The sequence below is a fragment of the Gracilinanus agilis genome, chromosome 1 (genome assembly GCF_016433145.1).
Source record: "Gracilinanus agilis isolate LMUSP501 chromosome 1, AgileGrace, whole genome shotgun sequence".
NCBI lineage: Eukaryota > Metazoa > Chordata > Mammalia > Didelphimorphia > Didelphidae > Gracilinanus > Gracilinanus agilis.
In genome coordinates, this window is record NC_058130.1 from 375,485,770 (window position 1) to 375,513,506 (window position 27,737).

General features: G+C 36.5%; 1 protein-coding gene across 1 annotated transcript; it reads right to left on the minus strand.

Moving 5' to 3' along the window:
- On the minus strand, nt 1-25,798 carry RIMOC1 (RAB7A interacting MON1-CCZ1 complex subunit 1). Its single transcript, XM_044657761.1, has 6 exons — nt 25,693-25,798; nt 18,325-18,431; nt 10,484-10,630; nt 4,468-4,599; nt 3,542-3,656; nt 1-467 (listed from the first exon to the last, which is right to left on the minus strand). The coding sequence occupies exons 1-6, from the start codon at nt 25,796-25,798 to the stop codon at nt 184-186; spliced, it is 891 nt and encodes a 296-aa protein (XP_044513696.1). The 3' UTR covers nt 1-183.
- Between the last annotated feature and the right edge of the window lie 1,939 nt (nt 25,799-27,737).

A 27,737-nucleotide genomic window follows, 5' to 3' on the forward strand; every position in this document is an offset into this window, starting at 1 on the left:
AAGTTTAAATTTTTTTTAATCAAATGATTTTGATAGCTTAATAAACAAAAAAAACCATAACCACACTACATTGCATAATGTGAGCTAAAAGTACATCAGTTCAGAGGCAGTAAGACTTTTATTTTCCAGAATTCTTGAAAAAAAAATCTCTCTGTAGTTAAGAAAAAAAAAAAGAGGAATGTTCTAGTGATGGCAATGTTGGAAGAAGTCTAGTATTTTCTTTGCATTTGTTGTATTCCATGCTTGTCCTTTCAAGGGTCCTTCACATATAGATATATACTTTCTTAAAATATTTTCTCCTATTTTTCGAAAATCCAAGGATTCTTTGAGTGAAGAGCTGCTTGTCCCAGATCCATTAGTGTCTATGTCACAGTTTTCTGGCTCTTCATTTACACAATACTTCAGTCCCCAATAACACATTTCTCCAGTATACATCGTAGCCAGCAAATGAGTGTCACTGAATACTCCTAGAAAAATCATTTAAGTTGCATTTAGAATTAGAAAATTAAATTTTTAAACATTTCCTTTTAACTGTTGGTAATAATCTCTATATTTTTAGGAATTCTTCCTATGTATGACAAAGCTTCAAATAGCCACAAGTGATCAATCAAAACACAGAATTCTAAACAGAATTCTTTTTCTATATTTCATTTTTGGGAAAGGTATACTACAATACAACAAACTGCCAGAACTACGTTTCTGTAAAATTTCTAAGATCTACAAAGTTCAATCTAAAGTCATATATCTTCCTTCTATAGCATACTATGCAACTCACTGATGTTCATAATCATGATAAAGAAGCATTGCGAGAACCTTAATGAATAAAAGAAAATTTACTATACCTAATATACATGTATATTAATATACTACTTTTCCATATCTAATATACACATATATATACTAATATGCTTATAGAAAAGGTATGAAAAAGAAAACATTTTAGAAATGTTTTCAGCAAAAGTTGATGAAACAAAACTAAATCTTTTAATTAACCAGAAACTTAACTAGACTATCCCACTGAACTTTCTAGATAGTTTCCAAGTATAATTTAATTGTCATTCTAATGATAATAAAGTTTGATGAATTATAAAAGGATAAAATCTCAAAAAATATTCAATAAACATTTACTAAGTACCAACCATGTACAAAACACTATGAGAAGCACTAGGGGTATAAGAAAAAACAAATTAGTCTCTGTTTTCAGATAATCTACTGATCATTGTATAAGAGATGAATAAATACAGTGATTTGAGCAGAGAGAACATTAATAACTGGGAGGATTCAGGAAGGATTTATGAAAAAGACAGTACCTTAAAGGTAGATAGATAGAAAGAAGTACAGGTCAGGCAGGCTTATTTGTAGGGGACAGAGAAGAAACTAGTAGAGATGGAGAGACTGAAAATTAAAGAAGGAATGACTGATTGGGTAGTCACCTAGGTAAGAGATAGGATCAAAAAGAGAAGAGAGCCACTTGGCAAGGATACCTCTTCCTAAGAGGCAAAGGAAAAGAGATGTATAGAGGTTATAAAAGTAGGAGAGATGATGACAAAGATGATAATGAACAGGAGGCAAGATTGCTTACTGAATGGGATGAGAAAGAGGTATTTGAGGAACAGGTTTAGAAAGAAGTCTATCAGGAAAGAATAAGAGGATCTCCACGAAGCAATGAGGGCTGGGCTGAGATTAGACAACAATTTTGTACTAGACTCAATCTTCATAGGGAAGGCAGATGAAGCAGATGGTAGAGATGATAGAGGTTTGCAAAGTGACAAGGAATGAACAGGCATTAGGGGGTCCAACAGTAGAGTACTTTTAGGTATAAGATCAATAAAGTGAAGAGAGTAATTCAAGACCAAAAGAGGATGATGGATTAAGAGAAAAAAGAATTACACAAGGACTAGAGGCTGAAGTAAGGTTGAAGATTAGGTTTAAGAAGAATGAAGCAAATGAAGGTGGAAAGACAGGGGACTGGGATCTGAGATGGGAATTTTCAGAGTTCAGAGAATAAAAATGGTACAGCTTGGTGGGGGAGAAGGGGGGCGCAATGAACTCTAAAGGATGACCACCCATATAGGCAGCTGATGTGGAATAAAGATGTAGGTCCTATAAAATGAATATTAACTATTTAGAGGCAACAAATTTTTCAGTACTGTGAAGTATTTATGATTTCATCATTGCAATGTAACCTTCACCCTCACTAAAGCTAAACAGGCAACACACAAAACCTATAGAAAAAAATGACACATCTCCTAATAATAAATTTCTGATACTAGGTTAGTTCTCCAATGATGCCCACACAGAGTTCAGTGCCAAATCTAACACTCTGCTGGTGGAGCCTCTGAAAACTAAGGCCACCTCTATGAATCAATGAGTCAAAGAATAGGACTATAGTGGAGGCAAAGAGCCAAAGTACAATCAAATAGAATCTTACTTTACTTTAAACAGATAGGCAAGATATTCTCACTTAATGTGGAGGTTGTGACTTACCTTAGTCATACATTTAGTAAGTGTTTGAGATGAAAGTTTTCTATAAAAAGGAGTATCATCTTTTTGAAAAAGTATATAGTCTTTGGCTTTGTTAATTAACCTTTAGGCAGTTAAAGGTAAAGCTCTCTCTTCTCTAACATTTCTGATTTTAGAGAACATCGCAGAATATAATAAAGACAAATGAAATCAAATGTATTTTGAACTTTGCAAATTAAAGATACTTTGTAAATAAAAAGTAACATTTCAATGAATTACTATAGTGCAGTCTATTACAATTGCATAGAAGCAGTAGCTAAAGCATACATATACCCAAATTATTAACACATGCTAGAAAAACTCTTTGGAGAAACAAGTCGCTACATTTTAAACCAAAGTCATTACTTCTAGCTTCAAAAGAGTAAATAATGGGACAGTTCATAAGAATCTTAACTTTAGAAAAATGAAAATAGGGGAAAATCTATTTTTATACAATGACAAATTAAGGAATAATCATTCCCTTGAAATGAAAGAAAGTAAAGTCTTTTTATAGTTATAAAAACTTGTTATACCCTGTAGAAAATTGCCAAATTTACAATGTGTACAGTAGCCTCCCTAAGAACTAATGGTGAATGCTGAGTCTCAGTTTCCTCATTTGTAAAGTGAGGATATGTCTAGTACCAGGTTCCTTACGAGACTACTGTGAGGGCAATACTTTTAAAATCTTGAAGTTCTACATACATGTAACCTATCATTATTATGAAAATCACTTATCGAAATCAATATAAAAGAAATAAAATTCATTCTGTTTTCCTTTAATGGGAAATCTACATTTGATCTGAATATCTCATTCTTACAATTTAAGAGAACTATCTATAATTTCACAGATTTCTCTTATGAAAAATTTCTTATATTCAACTAAATTCTAAGAAAAAATAATACTTGCGAGTCTAATCTCATCTAACTTTATCTGGTTCATGGTAAAATCCATAATTTTAATATTCATAGAATCTTAAAATAAAAGTATTCATAAAATCTTTTTTAAAATCTTTAAACACACACATAAAGATCAGATTACCTTCACTAAGTAACTTAGCTGTGTCTGTGTCTTGAAAAGATACTTCTTCATTTAGGTGAAGAGGACATCGAAAAGTAAACATCTTTAGTAAGTACCTGATTCCATCAATAAGGCACTAAAGGAAAGTAGAGAATTGCAAGTTATATGCAGTCACTAAAACTTTAGACTTTAACTTTGGTTCATGCTCATTTTAATGGCGTAAAGACATTTCATCTTTGCTCAAAATGTCTATGATATAACAAAAAACTAGCCATGGCAATTACTGAAAAAAGTTAATATCTCCATCAACAAAAAGGCTATACCCAGCCACAACCTAATTTTGTTGAATCAACAAACTTTGCACATACTGACTTCTAGGACATATAGCTAGGTCAGATCCTTTCCAGATAACTGTTTCTAGATATGCATAATGATGACATGAATATTAATCTATCAACCATCATAGCAACAAGTATCTAAGAATTGGGTTTGTTCAAAATGGCAAGACATGATATAGCGCTTGGCACATTCCTTAAATAAGCAAAACCACACAATACATGGTAGTCATCAATAAAGTTCTTTCGTTATCCCTCTCTTTTCACATATAATCAAACTAGAGTAAAAATAAAATCTATCTTGCATTCTAAGAAGACTTCATTTCCTCCCTGGGAAATAATTTCAATTTTTAAATGTCAGGGAATTATTTCTTAGTCTAAATCTTGATTATTGTGGTATAAGCCTGCTTTCTTTTCTTTTCACTTAGAAGCTATAAATAAACAGGACTCTAAACAAGGATGAAGATTTATTAACCAAATGTGTTTTGGCTTGACCAAATAAATGTTGTCAGAAAGACTGAAATATTTTGCTTCTAAATGAGAAAAAAGAATTTTTTTGAAACCAAGGATCTATACCATACAACATACCCATAATGACATATAGCTTTTTACCTTTTTAAGCACATCTCTCTTTTTTGACTGCCCCTCTTCTCTTGCTGTCACAGTATGGCAATACATATAGAGTAGGGCTCCTCGTCTCCAATAAAGACATTCTAGTAGTTCTGGCCCAAGCATATCAGAGTGCTGAAAGCAAAATATTACTGAATGAAGATATTTTAACTTTCACATGCCTTACAAATTTTTTATTTAAACAACTGTGTTATCATTCAACACTTGCACCTTATTAGATTAAACAGCAAAATATCCATTTTATACAATAGTAAATCAGGGAGAAATCATTAGTTTTGAAGAATTCTTCTCTAAAATATTAACAGTAAGTTTTTTCCAAACCAATTTGCCAGCAAAATATTAGGGGGCTTGAAATATGTTGAAATAATTCATAATGCTGGTAAGAGCTCCCTATTCTAAAAATGGAATCAGTAGATTTTATTTCAAAGAATATATTTCCATACATACTCCTTTCCCTGTGAAATATTAATTGGAAAAATGTCACTAGTAAAAACACTTTCTCACAGGACTGTTACTTACACAGAATGATAATTTTGTAGAACACAATCAGAGAAACCTCCTTATGAATTCAAAATATACTTCCATATCAATTATACTCAAATTTTCAGGAACTTTTCTATTGCCTAAAATATGATAGATCATTACTGTACATTTGTTCTAGCTCCTCTATAATAAAGTAATAAAACAAACATGAAATGAGGTATGTGACCCAAAACAACCTTAGGACAAAAAAGTATTTTTTAACAAATTAAATCAATTTTAAATGAAACTTAAGAAGTAGTATGGTTTTGTGGATGTGTGTGTGTGTGTGTGTGTGTGTGTGGTGGTTGTTGGTGTTGGACCTAGGTTCACATTCTGCCTCATATACTAGCTGTGTAACCTTGGGAAAGTTCCTTCAGCACTTTGGGCCTCAGTTTCCTCATCTATAAAATGATATAGTTTTCCAGCTCTAGATGGATAATTTTATGATGATCTTTGAAATATGAAGTCTTGCTATTTAAAATAATTTATTATGAATAATCCTTTTGTAATAGAATTTGAATGTCATCCCCTAATTTATACAATGACTTTTATTCTGGATTTTCTTAAAGCAGGACAGTTCTATATTAGCTATAAAAAAATTCAAATAAAGTGGTATTGAATAGGAAACCACTAATTAACATTTTTTGAGAAAATAAGAGTACTGAGTTTTGTAAAACAGTATGTAATAATGCTTTTAAAAATTAAAACATTATTCTAATATAGTTTATTATGCTAATATTCTAAAATGTGTGTGGAAAATATAAAAATGAAAAACATGTATAATCAAGTTACAATATAACTTTCTTCTATTTTTTTCTTAGCATTTAACAGTTTTAAAAAATTTAACCTAATATTTTTCTGGTTAGCAAGCCTTTATTTTCTCTCCTCACTGCTCCCTCCCTTTTGAATAATTAAAACAAGTAAAAAGAAAACTCTTATAAACAATAATATATATTCAAGTAAAACAAATTCCTACATTGGCTATGTCCAAAAATATATATCTTTTTTTTTTAAACCCTTGTACTTCGGTGTATTGTCTCATAGGTGGAAGATTGGTAAGGGTGGGCAATGGGGGTCAAGTGACTTGCCCAGGGTCACACAGCTGGGAAGTGGCTGAGGCCGGGTTTGAACCTAGGACCTCCTGTCTCTAGGCCCGACTCTCACTCCACTGAGCTACCCAGCTGCCCCCGAAAAATATATATCTTGATTAGCATTTTAAATCCATCATCTCTTCAGTAAGAGATAGGTTTAATGCTTCAGCTTCAGTCCTCTAGAATCAGGCTTTGTCACTGTACTGATCACAGCTCTAAAGTCTTTTATATTGTTTTTATTTATCATGTTGTTATTTGTATAAATAATTTGCCCAGATCTACTCACTTTACTTTCTTTCAATTCACAGAAGTATTCTTGATGGCAACTAGAGTTAGCAACTAGACACAAAGGATAGAGTTCTTGACTTGGAATCAGGAAGACCCTCAGTACAAATTCTAACTGAAACTCGTTCTAGCTATGTGATTCTGGGCAAGTCACCTATCTTGTCTAAATCTCACTTTCCTCATCTATAAAATGAGGACACTTCAATAGCACCAACTTCTCAAGTTATTAATAGGAACAAATGAGATAATATATGTATATCCCTAAAGCATGATACAGGTATTATTATTCCCAATTCCTCTGAAATGATCCAGTCTGTCACTTCTAATGGCTTAATAATCTTCAGTTACATAATAATGTACATTCATACATCATAATTTGCTTGGACATTCCAAAACAGGTGGTCACCCCTTAGTTTACAGTTTTTGCTATTAAAAGAACTGCTATAAATAAATATTATTTTTTGTGATTTGAAAATCTTTATTTAATTAATTTAGAATATTTTTCCACGGTTACATGATTCATGTTCTTTCCCTCACCTCCTCCCACCTCTCTCCCCTAGCCAAAGAGCAATTTCACTGGGTTTTGCACGTGTCAATGATCAAGACATATTTCCATATTATTAATATTTGCATTAGGGTGATTGCTTACTGTCTACATCCCCAATCATATCCCCTTTGAATGATGTGATCAAGCAGTTGTTTTTCTTCTGCATTTCTGCTCCCACAGTTCTTTCTCTGGATGTGAATAGAGTTCTTTCTCATAAGCCCCTCAGAATTGTCCTGGATTATTGCATTGCTGCCAGTAGAGAAGTCCATTACATCTGACTGCACCTCTGTGTATAATATTCTCCTTTCACTCTGCTTCAATTCCTGGAGGTTGTTCCAGTTCACATGGAATTCCTCCAGTTCATTATTCCTTTCAGCACAATAGTATTCCATCAGCAACAGATACCACAATTTGTTCAGCCACAAATATTTTTTTGCACATAAGTCCTTTTCTTCATTTGATCTCTTTGAGGTATAGGCCTAATAGAGGTATTGCGGAGTTAAAGGACACATATCCTATAGTGAATTTGGGGTAGTTCAAACTCCATCAACAATTGTATTAACATTTAATGTAACATTTAGTTACAATTAACATCTGTATACCAAGACTGATTAAATTTATTAGTTAATGATTCTCTGCTTTTGGTTGTGATTCTCACTAAATAAATCTTTAAAAACTGGAATTCTGCATCCACTTATAATCTGTTATAATCTCTTCTTCCTCTGGTCTCTTTTCCTAGGATTTTAGTCTGGCAAGGAACCTTAGAAATCCATTTAAGTTCAATTGCAACAAGTGTTATCAGTGTGCCTATATATCCCCAAAACTTCCAACATCTGTCAGTTTACTATTCTGTCATCTTTGCCAATCTGATGGGTGTGATGTAGAATTTCAAAGTTGTTTTCATTTCTGTTTCTCTAATTATTGATATGATCTGGTGCATTTTTATATGGGCTTTGATAGCCTGGATTTCTTCCTTTGAAAATTGCTTATTCATATCATTTGACCATTGTAAGGATTTTTAATAGCAGCCATGTTGGGGTCAGGCTTGATTGCCAGTTACCTGAATGTAATCAGAATGAACTGAGGTGGCATGAGCCTGACTTGACCCAAGGGGCAGTTGGAAATTGCCTATATAAGGGACAAACCTGGACCACTCCCAGTCTCAGTCCTTGAGATAAAACTGGGCAAAGGAGGGAGGTGTTTTAGGCTTAGGCTAGGGGCACAGTTAATTCTGATATTACTCTCAATCACTATCAACTAGAAATACATTCAACCTTATCTATCAACTTCAGTTCTCTGATAATTACATCATCAAGAAGATTTATTCCAAAACTAAACCATCATCAGCTAAGCAAAACTTCAGTCAAAAGGGGTCAGGTCTTCTGGCCTGGCCAGGCTATCAAGCCATCCAAAGGCTCTTGATTATCAATTGATTATCTGAGAGATTCAACAACTACTCATCAACTTAGATTCAACTTAGAAATCCTATTCCCACTTTCCATCATTAACCCCATTTTCCCTTTCCACCTATATTTACCAACATTAAATCATTTACAAAGAAACCATCTTTAAACCTGTCTGTGATTCTCAAGGTTCCAGAAAGAGGGCGTCAATTGAAGAAGTCATCTTGGTAGTTAGGGAAGAAGATTTCAATTTATCAATCCTCAAATCATATTGTGAGTCAAATCTGCAGTCAGAACCAGTTATCTAAACGAATTGGTCTTGACAGACCTAACACAAACAAGTCTACTAGTTTAGTAATTAAGAGAACACAGCCATCTTCATTAGTTTCTTAAGGATTTAGTTGGATCTGGTCAGCTTGGTCACCAATCAGCTGATTCATTCAGTTCTCAAGCTGTAGTACCAATCAACTATTAGAAAGTTATCTAGTTATTGAAGTAAGAAGATTCAACACTTTCTCCTACTGTGTCAAACTGCACTTAGGGTTGACCTTTTGAGATCATTACTTTACATTTGTGACCCATCAGTATCTATAACACCCAAATTATAATAACACCATTTGTCTTTTTAGAGAATGATTCCTAGCCTTGTTTTTGTATGTTATATACCTAATCTGCTTTGCTGATCGATGAGGAAAGTAATGTTGTATTAGTAATAATTCTATTTGAAACCTTTCTTAAACCTTAGGTTTTTGAAGGTCAGTGGCTTCCAAGCTAAAGTAATTTACTCCAAACAAGAACTCTCATTGTAAAGCCCTATTTGTCCTTACTAAATATATCATCTAGATTTGGGTTACTGTGGGAAGCCAATAAGAGAAACAGTCTCAAATAGATAAAAATCTGAGTCTGCTCTTTTGACCCCTTTTGTGATCCACACCTAAGTATTGTGGCCTTAATGAAAAGCTTTAAACTCCTAGCAAAACAACAGTCAAGAGGTTAATATTCTCTCCTTTGGTCAGAAATACAACTGTTTTTGTTTCAAAAGTAGTTTCTAGACAAGTCAAGGTCAATACTGGACAAAATTTAGACAAAACCTCCTCCAGTGGGGACTATTCATCTCTGAGAAAGTATTCTCAGACTTAGCTTACGATAATGGGCCAGTCAAAATTTAGCCTTAGCCTTGTTCGATTTGGAAGCCATTGAGAATCTTTGTGTTTTGATATGACATAATTTGTAACTTCTGCGCAAACGCAAAGTTTCAGGGGATTCTTTTGTGTGAAGTGAGTCTTGAAGTACATATAATAAACTCCATGCTGCCAGAGACAGAGCTAGAAGCATGAGCTAAAAGATCTTCTGTGTCATTTACTCCTTATCAACTAAGCCATCCTTATTAGATTATGTGGAGATGATAAATAGATCTCGACAGGTTATCAAAGGATAAAAGGCACCAAAAACCTGCTTAAGTCCATTTATGTTTTCTAGCCAAAGACTGCTGGAAGCTGAGCTCTATAAGGCCCCAGAAATGCATTTTCCAAAGAAGAGCATGTTGCTTAAATTCTTGTAGCTATTAAACCTTGACTCATTTAAAGTAAGATGGGTCAGCCATATCACTAGAAAAGCTTATGCTGGCTTTTTCCCTGTAGAGTCAAAGACATGTCTCCCCTGTGATGAAATAATGATGGATGAAATCATTCAAGTCTCTAACTCCACCTCTTCTTTTGAAATATCCACCAATGGGAACTGTCAGGGGATGTATTAAGGTCAAGCTTTCAGGCAAATCAGAAAAAGGATATAACTTCCTTTATAGGGAAGATGCAAGATTCACTCTGGCTTTTTTAAGAAAGGAGGCTGGGGGGAAAAGATCTATTCTTTGTTAATAGGAATTGCATGCCCCCATTAAGAAATAATGTTATTTCAGAGAAAAAGTCTCATATTCTTTATTGATTAAAATCCAAACAACATACCAACTTCTCTAGATTTTAACTATTACCAAATCATTTTGACAAAAATTGCTTTGTAATGTAACTTCAGATCTGGTACAGTGTCTCCTATTCAATCACTACTCAGGATAGAATACGTATTCTAGGGGTAAGAATAATAAAATTTAAGGATTATCCATGTTTCAATAAAATCCAGAGTAGCTCTGTACTTACTTTTAGATGCTGACTACTTTCTTTAACTACAACTTCTGGTTCTGAAAGAATAGTGATTAACTCCTTTACTTTCTGTAAAGAAGTGTCTTCTGGAAAATCTTCATCTACCAGTTTATTCTCTTCAAAATATGTCATGTCCAATATAGCCTAGAGAGACGAGACAGGGGAAATATTTAAATAAGGTGTCCAATATAAGATAGTAACAATATAAGATGGTAACTGATGAGGAGAAACTCATGTGAGCAAAAACAAATGGAGGTAAGGTATTAGTAATAGTGGTGGTAAAAAGAAAACACAGAAAAATTTTTCCCTCAAAGCAGCCATGCAAGCCTATTTGACTCTCCTGAGAAATGAGCCTTACCTCCAAAAGTTCACTTCAACAACCACTGAGTATCCACCATGTGTAAGCACTAACTGCACTGGCTGGACAAGAGGTGAACTTAAGTAATTTTTCCTGTATCCATGGATATTTAGTCCAATGAAGTATATAGGACCCATGCAAATATCAGGAGAATAAAATAAGACTAAGAGTTACCAAAGAGGTTTATTCTAAGATTTTCGACAATTCAACATCTAACCTTTCAAATATGATGGGCTAGAGATCTCCCCACTTCCTTGCATGTTCATCCACAACTCCAAACTTCATAAAAAAGTATTAAGAAATGAATGCGTTTATGTGTACATTTGTACATCAAGACTGATTAAATTTCTTAGTTAATAATTTTCTGGTTTTGTTTATGGTTCTGTCTCTAAATAAATCTTTGAAAACTGGAATTCTGCGTTTCCTGATAATCTCTTGTAATGTCTTCTTCCTCTGGTTTCACTTTTCATAGGATTTTAGACTTAGCACTACTGTAAATAAACTCCTCAACCCGATGCTGACTTGGGTCTGATTTAATTACGGAATCAACCTGAATTGTTGATTCCTGGCGGCCACATATTTTTAATATATAGCTATAATAACTAAATTTTAATTCTTACAATTTGGCTGACCACTTTGGTCTCTCGAACTTCCTCAATCTTCCTGAATTTTCTTGAATTCTTCTTTATACCTATCCTTAAGTCAGCCTTCTCACAGCACGCAGTGGAGCTTCGGTCGATATAAAGCTGCTAGACTGGTGAGATCAAAAAACCGGGGCCCTGAAAATTTAGCTAGGTTGCCTCTTTGTCTTAAGGAAAGAACTAAGCCTAGTAGGAGGCCTTGGCCACACCTGGGAAGGACTGCTCAGTTCTCCTAGCCAGGCCAGGAGCACACCTGAATAAGATTTAAAAGCAGCCAAATAGAAGCAGGAGGCACTAGACTTATTTAGTAGAATTAGGGAGAGTAAAATTTTTTTAGGCTACAAATAGGCTAAAACTCTGTTCTATTTCAAACCATACTTTTAGTTTTAAAATCTAGAAAAAGCAAAAGCCTGGTGGGGCCAGCTAGAATTTAAAAAGCCATTTTCTTTCTCCCCCACAGTAGAAGGCACATAACTTTAAAGAAAAGAAATTTTTCAGACTTTTACAATAGAATAGAGCCTCCCAGAACCAAAATTAGCTTTTGAAAGACACTCCCAACTTTTTGCCTCAGGCAAAAAGCCCTGCCTACCCTCAAAGAGCTTTATCTCTAGTACTCAGCCTCAGGCTATAGCCTTTGTCCTCAGCCAGGCAGGAACAAAAGGAAGTCTTGACCCAAAACAATACAACTAGTTCTATAGCCCAACCCTTAGTGAAAGGAAGACCTTACCCACTAGTGATATCTACTGTGAGTAAGAATGTGGTGGGTTCCAACCATTACTGAGGAAATAAATACTAGAATTCAAACTATAAGACGCTGGATCCAGTCCATATTATGGACTGTTACGTTGATTTGTTTTGGAAAAGTAACACCAGACAATACATTTCAAGGGCTGTTTGATGCACTGTATGTAGGTGTGATAGTAAGTGTGATAATACTGATAGTAGGCGGAATAGTTTATCTTTACTTCTCTCAAAAGAAACTGCCAGAGAAGCTGGATGACACTAACTCAGAGAGAATTAGTAAGATAGAGAAGGAAATAGGAAATATAACAGAGAAGCTGGATGACACTAAATCAGAGAGATTTAGTAAGATAGAAAAGGAAATGGGAAATATGAAAGAGGGCCAAGAGCAACTGCTGGCTTATATAAAAAACCATGCTAAGCATTTAAGAAGGAGGAAACAGTTTAAAAAGAAGTTCCAACAAAAGAGAGAATTATTCCTCCATAGTTCTGCTTTCGAGGATTCCTCCTATGAAAGCGCTCCTGACACACCCTCTCCTCAGCCCATCCCCTGTCCCCAACCCCTACTGCCTCCTCCTCAACCCGTCCCCTTCCCCCAACCTATCCCACCCCCTCCCCAACCCATACCACTCCATCCCCAGCCTGTCCTGCTCCCACCTCCTCAACCTGTCCAACCCACCCCTCAGCCCCTCCTACAGACAATCAGGGCTACTGCTATTGCTGCAGGACATACATTCCCTGCCATTCAGGATAGCACAACACTATTTCCTTTACGAGAAGTACCTACTTTTAATACTGAAGGAGACCTGGTATCTGTAAAACACTTTACTCCCTTCAGCCCTGATGATTTAGCTGGATTGAAAAAGAATATGCCTAGTTTTGAAAAAGAACCATTTTTAGTTTTAAAAACATTAGAAAATATATTTGATACTTATGACCCTACTTGGCAGGACGTTGAAAATGTTTTAGGAGCAATTCTGACACATGGTGAGAAAGAGAGGATCATTAATCGGGCCAATCGTAATAAGAGTAAAGACACACCTAACTGGCCCCATAAAAATCCAAAATGGAATTACAACTCTCCAACAGATATTAAAAAATTACATGATGGCAGGCAAGCATTATTAACAGCTATAAAAGCTTGTGCTGACACAGGATACATGTGGGACAAATTCGAAAAAACTAAACAGCGTGCCGATGAAACTCCGTCCCATTTTATGGACAGACTGATTGAGGTTGCAAGGATATATATGGACCTTGACTTAACCGTAGAACGGGAATTAAAACATGTACGTAGACAATTTGTAGAAAATTCCTGCAAAGTAGTCAAAGACTATTTTAAGACTCATTGCCCAAGTTGGGATAAAATGAGCCTTGAAGAATTAAGGAAGACAGCATCTTATGTTTTTAGAAGCCAAGAAGGAGAACAGGAGGATGATACTGACTCGATAGATATTTTAAAGGCAGAAAATAAAATGCTAAAAGCAAAACTAAAAAATAAAGGAGAGATTATAGCCCCTCTCCAAGAATCTAACAATCAGCCTGCTTTCTGTTATTTCTGTATAAGGAAGGGCCATACAATGGGGATTTGTAGGACTTTCTTGAGACTACTCAGAAATAATACCCAGCCAACAGATAACTATAGGAATAACAACAGAAACAGGAATAGCAACAATAATAATGATGATTCCAGGAATAGCAATTTTAGGCATGATAGAAATGCTAAAAATAAACCTCGGGATGATGATAGCTCATACCAAATGACCCCACAACAGTATATCTCAAGTGGAGCTCGCCCCCGAACTAATCAGGGTGCTAATGCCCCTCAGGGGGGTGCCCATGGAGCCCAAGCATCTTTATGAAGGTGCATGGGGGGAGGGACGGCTTTGGAATCAGAAAGGGAAACCTTTGACTTTCCCGACCAGGATGTTCTAATGCCTATTATCCCTATACATTCCCCCCCAAATAGTAAGGAACCTTATGTAACCCTAAAAGTGGGTAATTCATGTTATGATTGTTTATTAGATACTGGGGCTTCAAGATCAGTACTGGTGAGCAAACCAGATGTAAACTGTAATTCTATTGGCTCTCTAAACGTAGTAGGGGTATCAGGGACATCTCAAAAGGTCCCAGAACTTTCTCCTCGTATGGTAAGCCTTGGACCTTTATCAATAGAACACTCCTTTCTTTTAATGCCTGGATCCCCCACAAATTTACTGGGAAGGGATCTATTATGTAAACTTAAAGCCACAATAATTTGTAATCCAGATGGTTCTATGTCACTGGAATTGCCAGAGGACTCTTTAAACCTACTCCCTGTACTTCTTTCAGAAGAGCAGGAAGTAAAAGAGCCACCCATTTTTAAAATCCCAGATGATATCCCAGAGTCTCTATGGGCTACATCTTCTACTGATGTAGGCCTACTTAAATCAGCTGTACCTGTTCAGATTAGAACAAAAGGAGGACCAGCTCCCTCCATTCCTCAGTACCCTTTATCAAAAGAAGCCATTGAGGGAATTACCCCAGTGATAAATTCACTAATTGAGCAAGGAATAATAATCCCGTGCAAGTCAGAATATAATACACCTATTTTACCTGTCAAGAAGCCGAAATTAGGCCCAGATGGAAAACCCCAATATAGATTTGTTCAGGATCTAAGGGCTATAAACAATCATGTTATAAAGAGACACCAAGTGGTTTCAAACCCAAACACAATTATTTCTTCTATTCCCAGCACAGCCACTTACTTTACGGTTGTGGACCTGTGCTCAGCCTTCTTCTCAATTCCTATTCATGAGAATTCCAGACATATATTTGCTTTTACCTGGAATAATTCTCAGTGGTCCTGGGGGCGTCTTCCCCAAGGATATTGTGAGAGCCCGTGTATTTTTGCACAGATTTTGAGCCAAGATACAGAAAATATAATATTTAAAAATAGTAAATTGATTAAATATGTAGATGACTTGCTCCTGGCTTCACCTGATGCTGAAACATGCCAGGAAGATAGTAAACATCTTCTTTTAGAGTTACATAAAAGAGGACATAAAATAGCAAAAGAAAAAGTGCAGTGGTGTCTCCCCAGAGTGAAATATTTGGGGTTCATCTTGACAGCTGGTGCACGACACATATCCCCTAAGCGCATTGAAAATATTCAAAAATTGAGCAATCCTACCACTAAAAAACACTTAAGAGCAATCCTAGGAGCAACAGGTTTCTGCAGACAATGGATCCCTTGCTATGGGGAAATTACTAAACCCATTATAGCATTAACAAAAGATTCAATCCCTGAACCACTTAAATTAGAGCCAGAACACAAGTTAGCTCTATCGAATTTAAAACAAGCTATTCTGTCTGCTCCTGCTCTAGGCATCCGAGATTATAACAAACCATTTACTTTATATGTACATGAGCGTAGAGGAGTAGCTTCAGGTGTTTTAACCCAAACTTTGGGACCATACCAGCGTCCAATTGCTTATTATTCAGCTCAGCTAGACCCTATAGCTGCAGGTGCACCACCATGCCTTAGAGGTGTAGCTGCCACAGCTCTGTTAGTGACAAAAACTGTTGATCTAGTATTGGGATGCCCATTAACAATTATGTGCCCACATGAAGTGGAAGCATTACTGCTAAGACATAGAACACAGGCATTTTCTGATCAGAGAATTACAAGGTATGAAATAACCTTGCTAAATAATGAAAATATTACTTTAAAACGTTGTACAACCCTTAACCCAGCCACCTTACTTCCAGATTTACCAGTTTCAGAAGAACCTTTACATAATTGTGAAACACTAGTGTCCATGGCTGAAAAGCCTCGAGACGATCTCCTGGACACTCCTTTAGAGAATCCTGATCTAGTTTTATTTACTGATGGCTCTTCATTTATGAGGGATGGCATACGCTACACTGGAGCTGCTGTAGTTACAGAATTTAACACTGTATGGTCAGCTTCACTGCCCTCAAATCTAAGTGCTCAAGCCGCAGAACTCATAGCTCTAAAACATGCATGTATAATTGTCAAAGATAAAAAGGCTACAATTTATACGGATTCTCGATATGCATTTGGAATATGTCATGCAGTGGGTATGTTATGGCTCCAGAGAGGATTTTTAACCTCAGCTGGAAAATCTATAGCTAATGCAAAAATTATTAATGAAGTTCTTTCTGCTCTCCAGCTACCTGAAGCCCTAGCTGTAGTTCACTGCTCTGCTCATACAGGTGGCACTGACCCTGTCTCTAAGGGAAATAATCGGGCAGATATTGCTGCAAAGCTAGCAGCAATAGAAGGGCCTGAATTAATTTTAGCATTAACAACCACTGATGACTTAAATTTATCACTTTCCTATGATGAGAAGGAAGTAACAAAATGGAAGCAAAAATTTAAAGCCAAACAGATAAATGGAGTATGGGTGTCCTCTGAAGGAAAACCTTTGCTCCCTAGACACTTTTATCGCCAAATTTGCCAATCTATTCATAAAAATGGTCATTTTGGTACCCAGGGCATCGTGGACTCTGTTAAGAGAGTATGGATAGCTCCTGGCATAACCACTATAGCCTCTAAAGTGTGTGCAGCTTGCCCTACTTGCCAAGCATATAACCAACACGCATTTCGTGGCAAGGCTTTTGGTGGGCGTCCATTGGCTTACACACCTTTTGAGCACCTACAAATTGATTTCATAACAATGCCAAAGGCTGGACAATATAAATTCTGTCTGGTCATAGTGGATCAACTGACCAGGTGGCCAGAAGCATTTCCTATTGCCCGAGCCACGTCAGCCTTTGTTGCCAAGGTGCTTTTAAAAGAAATCATTCCTCGTTTTGGTCTGCCTGCACGTATTGACTCGGACAGAGGGAGTCACTTTACTGATTCAGTTTTATCTGAAATATATTCATGCCTGGGGATAACTCCAAAATTCCATGTACCATATCACCCCCAGAGCTCAGGCCAAGTTGAACGGATGAACAGAGAACTTAAAACCATGATTGGCAAATTATGTACTGAGACACATCTAAAATGGCCTGAAATTCTCCCTCTAGCTCTATTTTTTTTGAGTTTTTAGTCAAATCCCCAGATTCATAGCACTGAATTTCTTACCCCCTCTAAAAAAAAAAGATTAAAATAGTCAAATTTTTTAAAAAAAACTTTTTAACAAAAGGTCAGTGCAGATACTTTTAAGGACAAATCTTTTGAAGAAAAAAAAAACTCCTTTGATTCAATGTGTTTATTTTTTCTTACTTAATGTCTTAGTCTAATCCTAAGGTATATACTAACTAATTAGAATGTTCCTTAGTAAATGATTCTGAATTCTAAAATGTTGTAAAAGCTTTGGGGTCATTTGCTCTCCATCCTAGGTATGGTCATTGTAGCTCTATATATTTTGAGTATTTTAGTATAATCTTGAGAATAATCTTCCACAGTCTGATTTTTTAAGGCAATCTGTTTACATATCCCCCCTTTATTGCCATGAAGGGAAAAAAAAAAGGAAGACAAACATTTGTTGCTCTACTTTGTAAAGAGATGTAGCTTGGTCAATTACTTAAGCACCAATTGATCAGAAAAGGTCTCAGGTAGGAGGTAACATTCCAGCAGAGACCTGAATGTAGGCAGAAATGGGAGAGAACATTCCAGCAACCAGTATGAGACAGAATATAATGTATAAGAAACAGTAAGTAGAGGCCAGTAAGGCTAAAAGGAAAATGAGGTAAGGGAGAATAATATAGAATATGTCTAAAAAGGTAAGTTGGAGTCAAAAAAATGTCACAGAACATCTTGTATATTATATAGAGACAATGAAATTTCCTTCTTTAAGAAGGACCCTAAACTTTGGGTGCTTTTTGGGGCAAGGCTATCTCCAACCTCTCACTCTTTCCACTCAAACTAGTGCTTGAAACACAAATGCCGGAAGTTATCTTTTTCTTTATTTCCCACATCAACCACCACTCTAGCAACTACTTCACAAACTATCTTCACTTCATATAAAGAGCTCTTTGACAAGCAAAATGAAACAAATTTTGATCAAAGAAAAACTAGCTTTATCACATACATACACACACACTCGCTTCATACTCAAGAAATTTACTACAACAAATTAATTTACCTGTGTGTAAAGCTTAATGAGAGTTGATGGATTCACATTTTCTTCATCTTCTTTACAAAGGATTTTTAATTTCTCAAGAGAAGTAGAAGCCTGAATTAAAAATATATCTGTTAAAAAGAGATGAGTACAGTGGTTATTCAGTATCTTTACAACTAAAAAAAATCCTATCAAATACCACCTTTTATTCTCCCCAAAATATTACTTTGCAGTTTATCTTCTAGAATAGGTCCACCACCAGTCCCACTACGTACTTTATTTATTAATTAAAATTATCTTCTGTCTTAATATCAATTCTAAGACAGAAGAAAGGCAAGGGCTACATAATCAAAGTTAAGTGACTTGTCCAGGGTCACACAGCTAGGAAGTATGTGAGGGAAGATTTAAGGCCTGGCCCCCTATGCACTGTGCTACCTAGCTGCCCCCACCATGTACTTTAAAGCTAATATTGGAAACAAAACACTGAATATATTCCAAACTTTGTTTTTTCTTACAAGACTGGTATTTTTTCTGTAATATTTTTTTCATTATGTTATCTCACTTTAAAAATGTTTAATAATGTTGGCTAAGTATTCAATAACAAAGTAATTATGGACATTTGAAGGCTTTGATTTAAAAGCATTAATTTTCTACTGCAACTCAAATTATCTTCTAGCAGGCCATAGATGATAAAATAAAAATGCTTACTGAATTTCTGATTTCCTTAGGAGCTATTTGTAAACATATACAAGTAGAACTTTTCTTAACCTCCTCTTTTCCAGTTTTAATGAAAGCTTTTTTTCTTCCATCAAAGTCTAGGAGAAAGAAATTAGTAAAATATCTTTTTGGTGTCCCTCCAAATACAGGTATATTTTTGCTCCATTCTACCCTTAATTTTTCTTTTCTTTCCCTAACTTAAACTCCCTTACCTTGTTCCTTTTCTTCCTATTCTGTATCTCCCTGTCCATTCATCCAAGGTTCCTAGGAATGAAATTCAATAGATACTATAGGCCTCTCACAGTAAATGGTTGAATGATAACTAATGAGAGAAAGGTGTGAATAAATCCAGCAGCCAGTGGTTCCCATGTTATCTTTGGACATAAACATTTACATTAACGGTTTCCTTTGTTTTGTATTCTGACATCTTTGAAATATGCATTGCATGATTAAAAATTGGAAATAGAAAAAACTTTGGGAAACAAAACAATGAAACATGAGATGTATAATTATCAACATGATTTAATATAACATATAAATATATAACAATTAAGAATAAAAAATTTCATATTGGACTTTTGATATGCTTTTATAAATTCAAATTTAAAAATCTAGGACTGTGGGAAAAGGCTACAAAACCACACTATAACAAATCATAATTAAAACAAGCTTTTAAAAGTTAGAACTGTTAAGATGGATTCACAAGTGAATTCTATGAAATATTTAAAGAACAACTAATCCCAATACTATACAAATGATTTGACAAAAAAAGCAAAGAAGAAGTCTTACCAAATTCATTTTATGGCACAAAAATGGTACTGATTCCCAAGCCAGGCAGACCAAAAATAGAGAAAGAAAACTATAGACCAATCTCCTTAATGAACACAGATGCAAAAATCTTAAATAAAATACAAGCAAAAAGACTACACCAAGTTATCACAAGGATTAGTCACTATGACCAGGTGGGATTTATACCAGGAATGCAAGGATAGTTTAATATTAGGAAAACCATCCACATAATTGACCATATCAATAACCAAACCAAGAGATGACACAATTATCTCAATAGATGCAGAAAAAGTCTTTGACAAAATATAACACACATTCCTATCGAAAACACTAAAAAATAGAAGGGCCATTCCTCAAAATAATAAACAGCTTATATTTAAAATCATCAGCAAGTATCATGTGCAGTAGGGACAAGTTAGAAGCCTTCCCAATAAGATTAGGAGTAAAGCTAGGATGCCCATGATCACCTCTATTTAATATTCTACAAACACTAGGATTGCAATTAGAGAAGAAAAAGAAATTGAAGGGATTAAAGTGGGCACTGAGGAAACTAAACTATCACTCTTTGCAGGTGGTATATTTAAAGAATTCTAGAAAATCAACTAAAAGACTAGTGGAAATAATCAACAATTACAGCAAAGTTGCAGGATACAAGATAAACTCACATAAATCATCAGCATTTTTATATATTTCCAACAAAATTCAGCAGCAAGAGTTAAAAAGAAAATCTCCATTTTAAATCACTCTAGACAATATAAAATATTTAGGAATTATCTAACAAGACAAACATAGGAAATATATAAACACAACTACAAAACATTTTTCACACAATTAAAACTAGATCTAACTGGAAAAACATTAATTGCTCATGGGTAGGAAAAGGTAACATAATAAAAATTACAATCTTACCCAAATTCATCTACTTATTTGGTGCCATTCTTATCAAACTACCAAAAAACTTTTTCATAGAATTAGAAAAAAATTATAACAAAGTTCATCTGGAAGAACAAGAGATCAAGAATAACAAGGAAAATAATGAAAAAAATGTGAAGGATAAGGGCTTAGCAGTACCAGATCTAAAACTGTATTATAAAGCAGTGGTCATAAAAACCACTTATAATATTGGCTAAGAGACAGAAGGGTGGATTCAATGGAATAAACTAGGAGTAAATGACCTCAGTAAGCTAGTGCTTGATAAATCCAAAGATCCCAGCTTTTGGGACAAGAACCTGCTATTTCACAAAAACTGCTGGGAAAACTGGAAAACAGGATGGGAAAACTTGGGTTTAGATCAACATCTTACACCCTATACCAAGATAAATTCAAAATAGGTAAATGGCAAAGATAAAGAGTGAAATCATAAATAAATTAGGTGAATATAGAATAGTATACCTGGCAGATCTTTGGGAAAGGAAGGAATTTAAGAGCAAGAAATAAAGAACATTGCAAAATATAAAATGAATGACTTTGATTATATTAAATTAAAAAGATTTTGTACAAACAAAACCAACGCAACCAAAATCAGAAGGGAAGCAACAAACTGGGAGAACATTTTTATAACAAACTCTATGACAAAGGTTTAATTTCTCAAATACATAAGTCAAATTTACAAAAAATGAAGCCATTCCCCAAACAACAAATGGTCAAGGGACATGAAAAGGCAGTTTTCACATGATGAAATCAAAACTATCAATAAGCACAATAAAAAGTGTTCTAAATCCCTCCTGATTAGAGAAATGCAAATTAAAACAACTCTCAGGTACCACCTTATACCTAGCAGTCTGGCCAATATGGCAGCAAAGGAAAGTAATAAATGTTGGAAGCAATGTGGAAAAATTGGGACACTAATACACTGCTGGTGGAGTTGTGAATTGGTCCAACCATTCTGGAGGGCAATTTGGAACTATGCACAAAGGGTTTTAAAAGATTGCCTACCCTTTGACCCAGCCATACCACTGCTAGGTTTGTACCCCAAAGAGATAATAAGGAAAAAGACTTGTACAAAAATATTTATAGCTACGCTCTTTGTAGTGGCAAAAAATTGTAAAATAAGGGGGTGTCCATCGATTGGGAAATGACTGAACAAATTGTGGTATCTGATGGTGATGGAATATTATTGTGCTGAAAGGAATGATGAACTGCAGGAATTCCATGTGAACTAGAAAGACCTCCAGGAACTGATGTAGAGTGAAAGGAGCAGAACCAGGAGAACACTGTACATAGACTGATACATTATAGCACAATTGACTGTAATGGACTTTTCTACTAGCAGCAATACAATGACCCAGGGCAATCCAGAGAAACTTAGGGCAAAGAACGCTATCCACATTCAGAGAAAGAACTGTGGGAACAGAAACACAGAAGAAAAACATATGATTGTTCAATGGGAATATGATTAGGGGTTTGATGTTAAAAGATCACTCTACTGCAAATATGAATAATATGGAAATGGGTTTTGAACAATGATACATGTATAACACAGTGGAATTGCTTGTCAGCTCCAGGTGAGGGGAGGGAAGAGGGGCAGGTATCATGAATCATGTAACCATGGAAAAATATTCTAAATTAAAAAATAAAATAAAATTAGAACTATTAATACATATGATCAGTTGAAATAGATACTCCTCAGTCGTCCTACAAAAGAAAAAACAGTTTTCCTCCTTTCTTTGAAAGTATTTCATTTCCACCTTTGAAAAATATCATTGGCAGATTATAATGAAAAGAAAACTACTCTTGTCAATGCTGGGTATTAACTGTACCTCCTGAATTCAACAATTTAACCTTATTTGGTACCTACTGGATGCAAGACACCTGAGTTAGTCAGCATTTATGAAGCCCAAGGTACTCTGCTAAGAGATGAAAATATTAAGAAAACTAAAATCAATTCCTGCCCAATAACATGCGAACAACAATGTACAAACAAGGTATCTACATACAAGAAAATTGGAGGCAATATCAGATGGAAACACTAGTAGAAAAGGTTTCGTAGAAGGTAGGATTTAGATGAGATTTCAAGAAAGTCAGGAAAGGCAGGAGTTGAGAAAAGTAAGAATTCCAAGCACAGAGGACAGTCAGTGAAAATCCAAGAACTCTTAGAGATAGATTTTTTTTTACAAATAGCAAGGAGGCCACTGTCACTTAATTGCTGAATACTGGGAGAAGTATAAAGATTACTAAGAAGACTAGAATTATAGGAAAAGGCTAAGTTAAGGACTTTAAAAACTAAAAGGAGTATTTTATAGTTGATCCTGGAGGTAATAGGAAGCCTGAGTTAGAGTGTGACATGGTTGGACTTGTGCTTTAGGAAAATCATTTTGGTAGCTGGAGGGTAGATTGGAATGGGGAGAAATCTGAGGCAGACAGAACAACCAATAGGCTACTGGAATAGTGCAAGTGGGAGGTAACAAAGGTCTACATCAAGCAAATGGCAGGGTCAGAGAGAAGGGGGCATAGACGAGATATTACAAATTTAAATAGACAGGCTTGGCAACAAATTGGATATATGCCATGAAAGGGTGAGATGATTAGGTTGCAAGCCTAAGAGACCAGAAAGATGGTAGTTTTAGATGTACATGGTACATTCAGTTCAAGATATCTCAGAGATGCAAGACTGGAAGTAAGGAAGAGATTATGGCTGGATAAGCAGATCTGAGAATCACATCAATAGAGATATTTCAATTCACGGAAGCTGATGAAATCACCAGGTGAAGGTGTGGAGGCAGAAGACAGTCAGATCTTGTGCCTGTGCCCACTCACCCACCCATCCCCAAGGACCAGGTACTGTGCCCTGCCCCTCCCCATACCCCACATAGGGAAGGGTGGAACTCCAGTTGGGCTGCTGGGAAGAGGGGGAGGAGAAGTGAGAAATGTCCTCAAGTGTGGAGAGGGGGTAGGGAGTGGCTCAAGCACTCTGTTCCCCCTACAGTTCTGTTGCCAGTGAGCCACCCACCTTACCGGCTATGCACTCCCATTGGGTTGCTGGGCAAAGGGGAGGGGGATGTGAAAAATGTCATCAGAATGTGGAGGGGGAGGGGAGCAGCACCACCCAAGTCCTTCTGCCTTTCTAGAAATGAAGTGGGGGGAAGGGTGGCTGAGTGCCCACAGAGAGCATTCTGTATGCCATCTTTGGCACCTGTGCCATATCATCATTGGCCTAGGACATAGTTGGAGGGTGTGACCTGGATGAAGAGAGTGGTAACACCACTCCTTAGTCTCCACCAGGTGGAAAACCAGAATAGAAGGTTAGGAAAACCGAGAGAAGAGAATATCAAGAAGAGGGAAATCAAGTGACAAAAGTGACTGAGAGGTAAGGAAGAATGAGGATTGAGAAGAGGCCACTAGACTCAGCATCACTGATAACTCTAGAATGTGGGGATTCAATTGAATGATGAGGTTCAGAGTCAAACTGCAGAGAATATGAAGAAAGGAAATAGTTCCAATTATAGACAATTTTCTCAATGAGATTAACTACAAAAGGGAGGAGATATATAAATTGAATTTAGTAGGAATGAAGAGATCAACTGAAAGTTTTCTAAGGATGAGGAAATAATTTCTTGTGAATTTTATTGGAAAAAAATTAATCCAGCAAAAAAAAATATTTCTGATTGCAATGTATTTACAAAGCACTCAATTCTTCCTTCCAGTTAAAAATAAAACCAAGATATCTGCTCGATACTTTTCTATCATAAGTCTCTTAGTCAAGTCAATGGGGATTAATTTTAAAGGGAAACCAGATTCTGGCTCAATATCTTTAACATTTAATTTGGTAAGCAGAATATTTGCACACAAACTATATGGAGCAGCATACAAGTGCATCAGAAAAACCCTCCTGGTTATATATTTTTGTGCCTTTGCTGTTATATCTTTTCAGCTACCTTTAAATCATTTAGATTTGTAATGCTTCAGCCTACTCTGGTATCAGAAGGCCTTAGAATCCGGTCTACACCTTATCTATAGGATCTTTGGCTAGTCACTTAGTTTCTCTCAGCCTCAGGTTTTTCCAATCTGTAAAATAGAGGAGTTGAACTTAATCTCTTAAATCTTTTCCAGCTCAATCTACAATCCATCTGATCAAAGCTTCTGCCTACCCTAAGTCACCAGAACTCCTCCCATTTAAAGACTAGTGGATTGGGTAGACTCATAGAATTTCTGAACAGTGGAGAAGGTATATGCAAAATCTTCTAGATCAGGACTCTTGACTTTTTGCTGTCATGGACCCTATAGGCAGTCTGGTAAAACCTGGGGACCCCTCCTCAGAATGTTTTTAAATGTATGAAATTTTACATCTTTATACATGTATGTGTATACATAAATATATACATTTATGCACATATTAACATTTTGTATGAATTTTATTTCTATGTTTACAAATATATTTATGTATTATTTATGTAATATGTAAACATTTGTGTATAAATTATAAATACACATATACATATTGTGTATGTGTGTATAAATATATACACATATACATATTGTGTATGCGTGTGATTTACGTGCATATATTTACACACATACTTACTGGGGAAAAAAAATTATACTGCAATTTTTTCCCCAACTAAATGCAAGGATAGCCTGTGGACGGCAAATTAGAAACCCCTGATCTAGAGAAACCCTTCATCTTACTGAACTGCTGCGCAAAGCCTGTAAAGTAATTTAGCCAAAGATATACTGTAGTGGTGACAAGGAGAGATACCCTTGGGGGGTCACCGCAGCGCCCGGCTCAGGAGGGCTCAGGGGAAGCCGGAGTCCCATCGCGCTCCTCGGGGTTTCCTTCATTGACTGACAAAGGAGCTATCGCCCACCTCGGCCGGGGCCCAGACTTCCTTGGGGTCCCCCCAACTTCCTCCCCCCTCTCCGCCGCCTCTCCCCTACCCTGCCTCTCACCGTCTCCGCCGGCCGCGTCGCGGAGAGGCAGGAGGCGAGCCAGGGCCCGTTCCCCTCGTCCTCCCACCAGGTTGGTCACATAAGTACCCTCCCTGACGGCAGCCATGATGACCCCAGGGCCCTGGAAGGGGAGTTTGGCGTGAGTTCGTCACGTGGCAGGGGCGGGATCCGACCAGGGTCACCTGATCTGCGTGCAGGGGAGTGGGGTTTGCCGTGCCTGAGGGGTGTGGGGAGAGGAGGAGGAGAATAGAAAGCTTGGGCCGAAGCCTAGGGAAGGTCAAGCCCTTCCTCTCCAACTCCATTTCTCCCACTTCCCACCACCATGCCCCAGGGGCTTCTTGGACTGGAAGGAGAGGCGGTAACGCTAGGACACACCCCTCCCCCGCCCTCTCCTCTCCACCAATCCAGAGCCGCTTCAAGCCCTCGCCCTAATCCTGACCCTATCAGAAGGCAGCGATGGCTCTGAAAAGAGGCCAGGAGGGGAGGAAGTGAGCTGCTGCCTAGACCTGGGGTTGGGGAGGAGGCCATGTGGTCCCAGGCCAAAGCATCAAGTGTCTGGTGGCCAGGCGGGAGTCTGTACTAGACAAGTTGTGCAAGAATTGTGGCCCGATAATCAGGGATAGTTGGCTCTGTTCAGTCTCTGAGTTAGGTACATGAATAACAATTGAAATGTAGCGATTTGAGATTTCAAAGAGCCTTACATACATTCTCATTGATGATGATGATAATAAAAATAGCTAGCATTTATATAACATTTGTTAATGTGCCAGGCATTGTGCTCAGCACTTTAAAAATATTTCGTTTAAGCCTCACAACCACCCTGGGAGGTAGATGCTTAACCTCATTTTCCAGTTGAGGAAACCCTGGCAAACAAGTGACTTGCCCAAGGTTACATATCTCTAGTATCTGAGGTCATGTCTGAATTCAGTTCTTCCTGATTCTAGGTCTAGTGCTCTATCCACTGTATCAGCTAGCTCTTATGTTCCTTATAACCTGTCAGTACTCAAGGATCTTTAAGTTTTAGTGCAGGTATAAATCTGAATATGTAATAATAATAACTGCAATTATATAACAATGTACATATATAATTATGTAAAATATAACCATTTTACAGCTTTAATGTATTATGGTATCATTTGATTCTCATATCAGTCTTGTAAAATAACTGCTAAATTGTAATCTGTAAATAGATTGGGCTGGACTACATAAACTCTAAGGGTCCTTTCAGCTCTTAATTTACGATCTAAATTTAATTCAATAAATATTTATCTAGTACCCACTTGATCCAAGCCGGAATGTATCAGTACATTTATTATGCACTAATATGTGACAGATTTTGTGTTAAGTTCTAACAGATGGCATTTCACTTGATCTCATTGTCACATCACTGCTGGACCTCCAATTTCTTCCTCTTCCATCTCTCTTAGAGATCTTCCTTGAAGCATATCTACTACATCTACCAATGTATTGCAGCTATTCACTGAGAGTTTCCTCTTGTCCCCTCTACCTCATTTCACAGCACTCAGATCTCTTCTGCCACAATCCCTTCCTTCACCTCTCCTTCAGAAAGAAGCACTCTTTCCTGCCAAGATAAACCCCTCTATATGTACCAGTGATCTCATTCTACCCTGTCTTCTCCAGCAAATTTTTCCCTTTCATCATCCCTATCCTCTCACTTACCTTCAATCTCTCCTTATCTATTGGTGCTTCCCTATTGCCTATAAATATGCCCAAATTTCTCTTATTCTCAAAATATCCTCACTTGATCCATCCCTCTCCATAAGCTTGGATTCCATATCTTCTCCTTTTTGTATCTAAATTATTTGAGAAGGTCATCTAGAATCCCTGTGTCCAATACTCAATGACTATAAGTTTATTGATATATATTAGGTACAGGTAATTCCCTATGTCATCGAATTCACAGGTCCAGTCCACATATGTGTGCCTATAAATAGGGAGATAGATAGCTGCATAGATAGATAGATAGATAGATAGATAGATAGATAGATAGATAGATAGATANAGATAGCTGCATAGATAGATAG

Bases quoted from the DNA above. Each gene is read 5' to 3' on its own strand.
- RIMOC1 (XM_044657761.1), bottom strand. From the start codon at position 25,798: ATGGCTGCCGTCAGGGAGGGTACTTATGTGACCAACCTGGTGGGAGGA. The intron at 18,432-25,692 runs GTGAGAGGCAGG...TCTTTTTAACAG, and splicing joins CGACGCGGCCGGCGGAGACG to ATATATTTTTAATTCAGGCT. The intron at 10,631-18,324 runs GTAAATTAATTT...TCGTCTCTCTAG, and splicing joins TCATTAAGCTTTACACACAG to GCTATATTGGACATGACATA.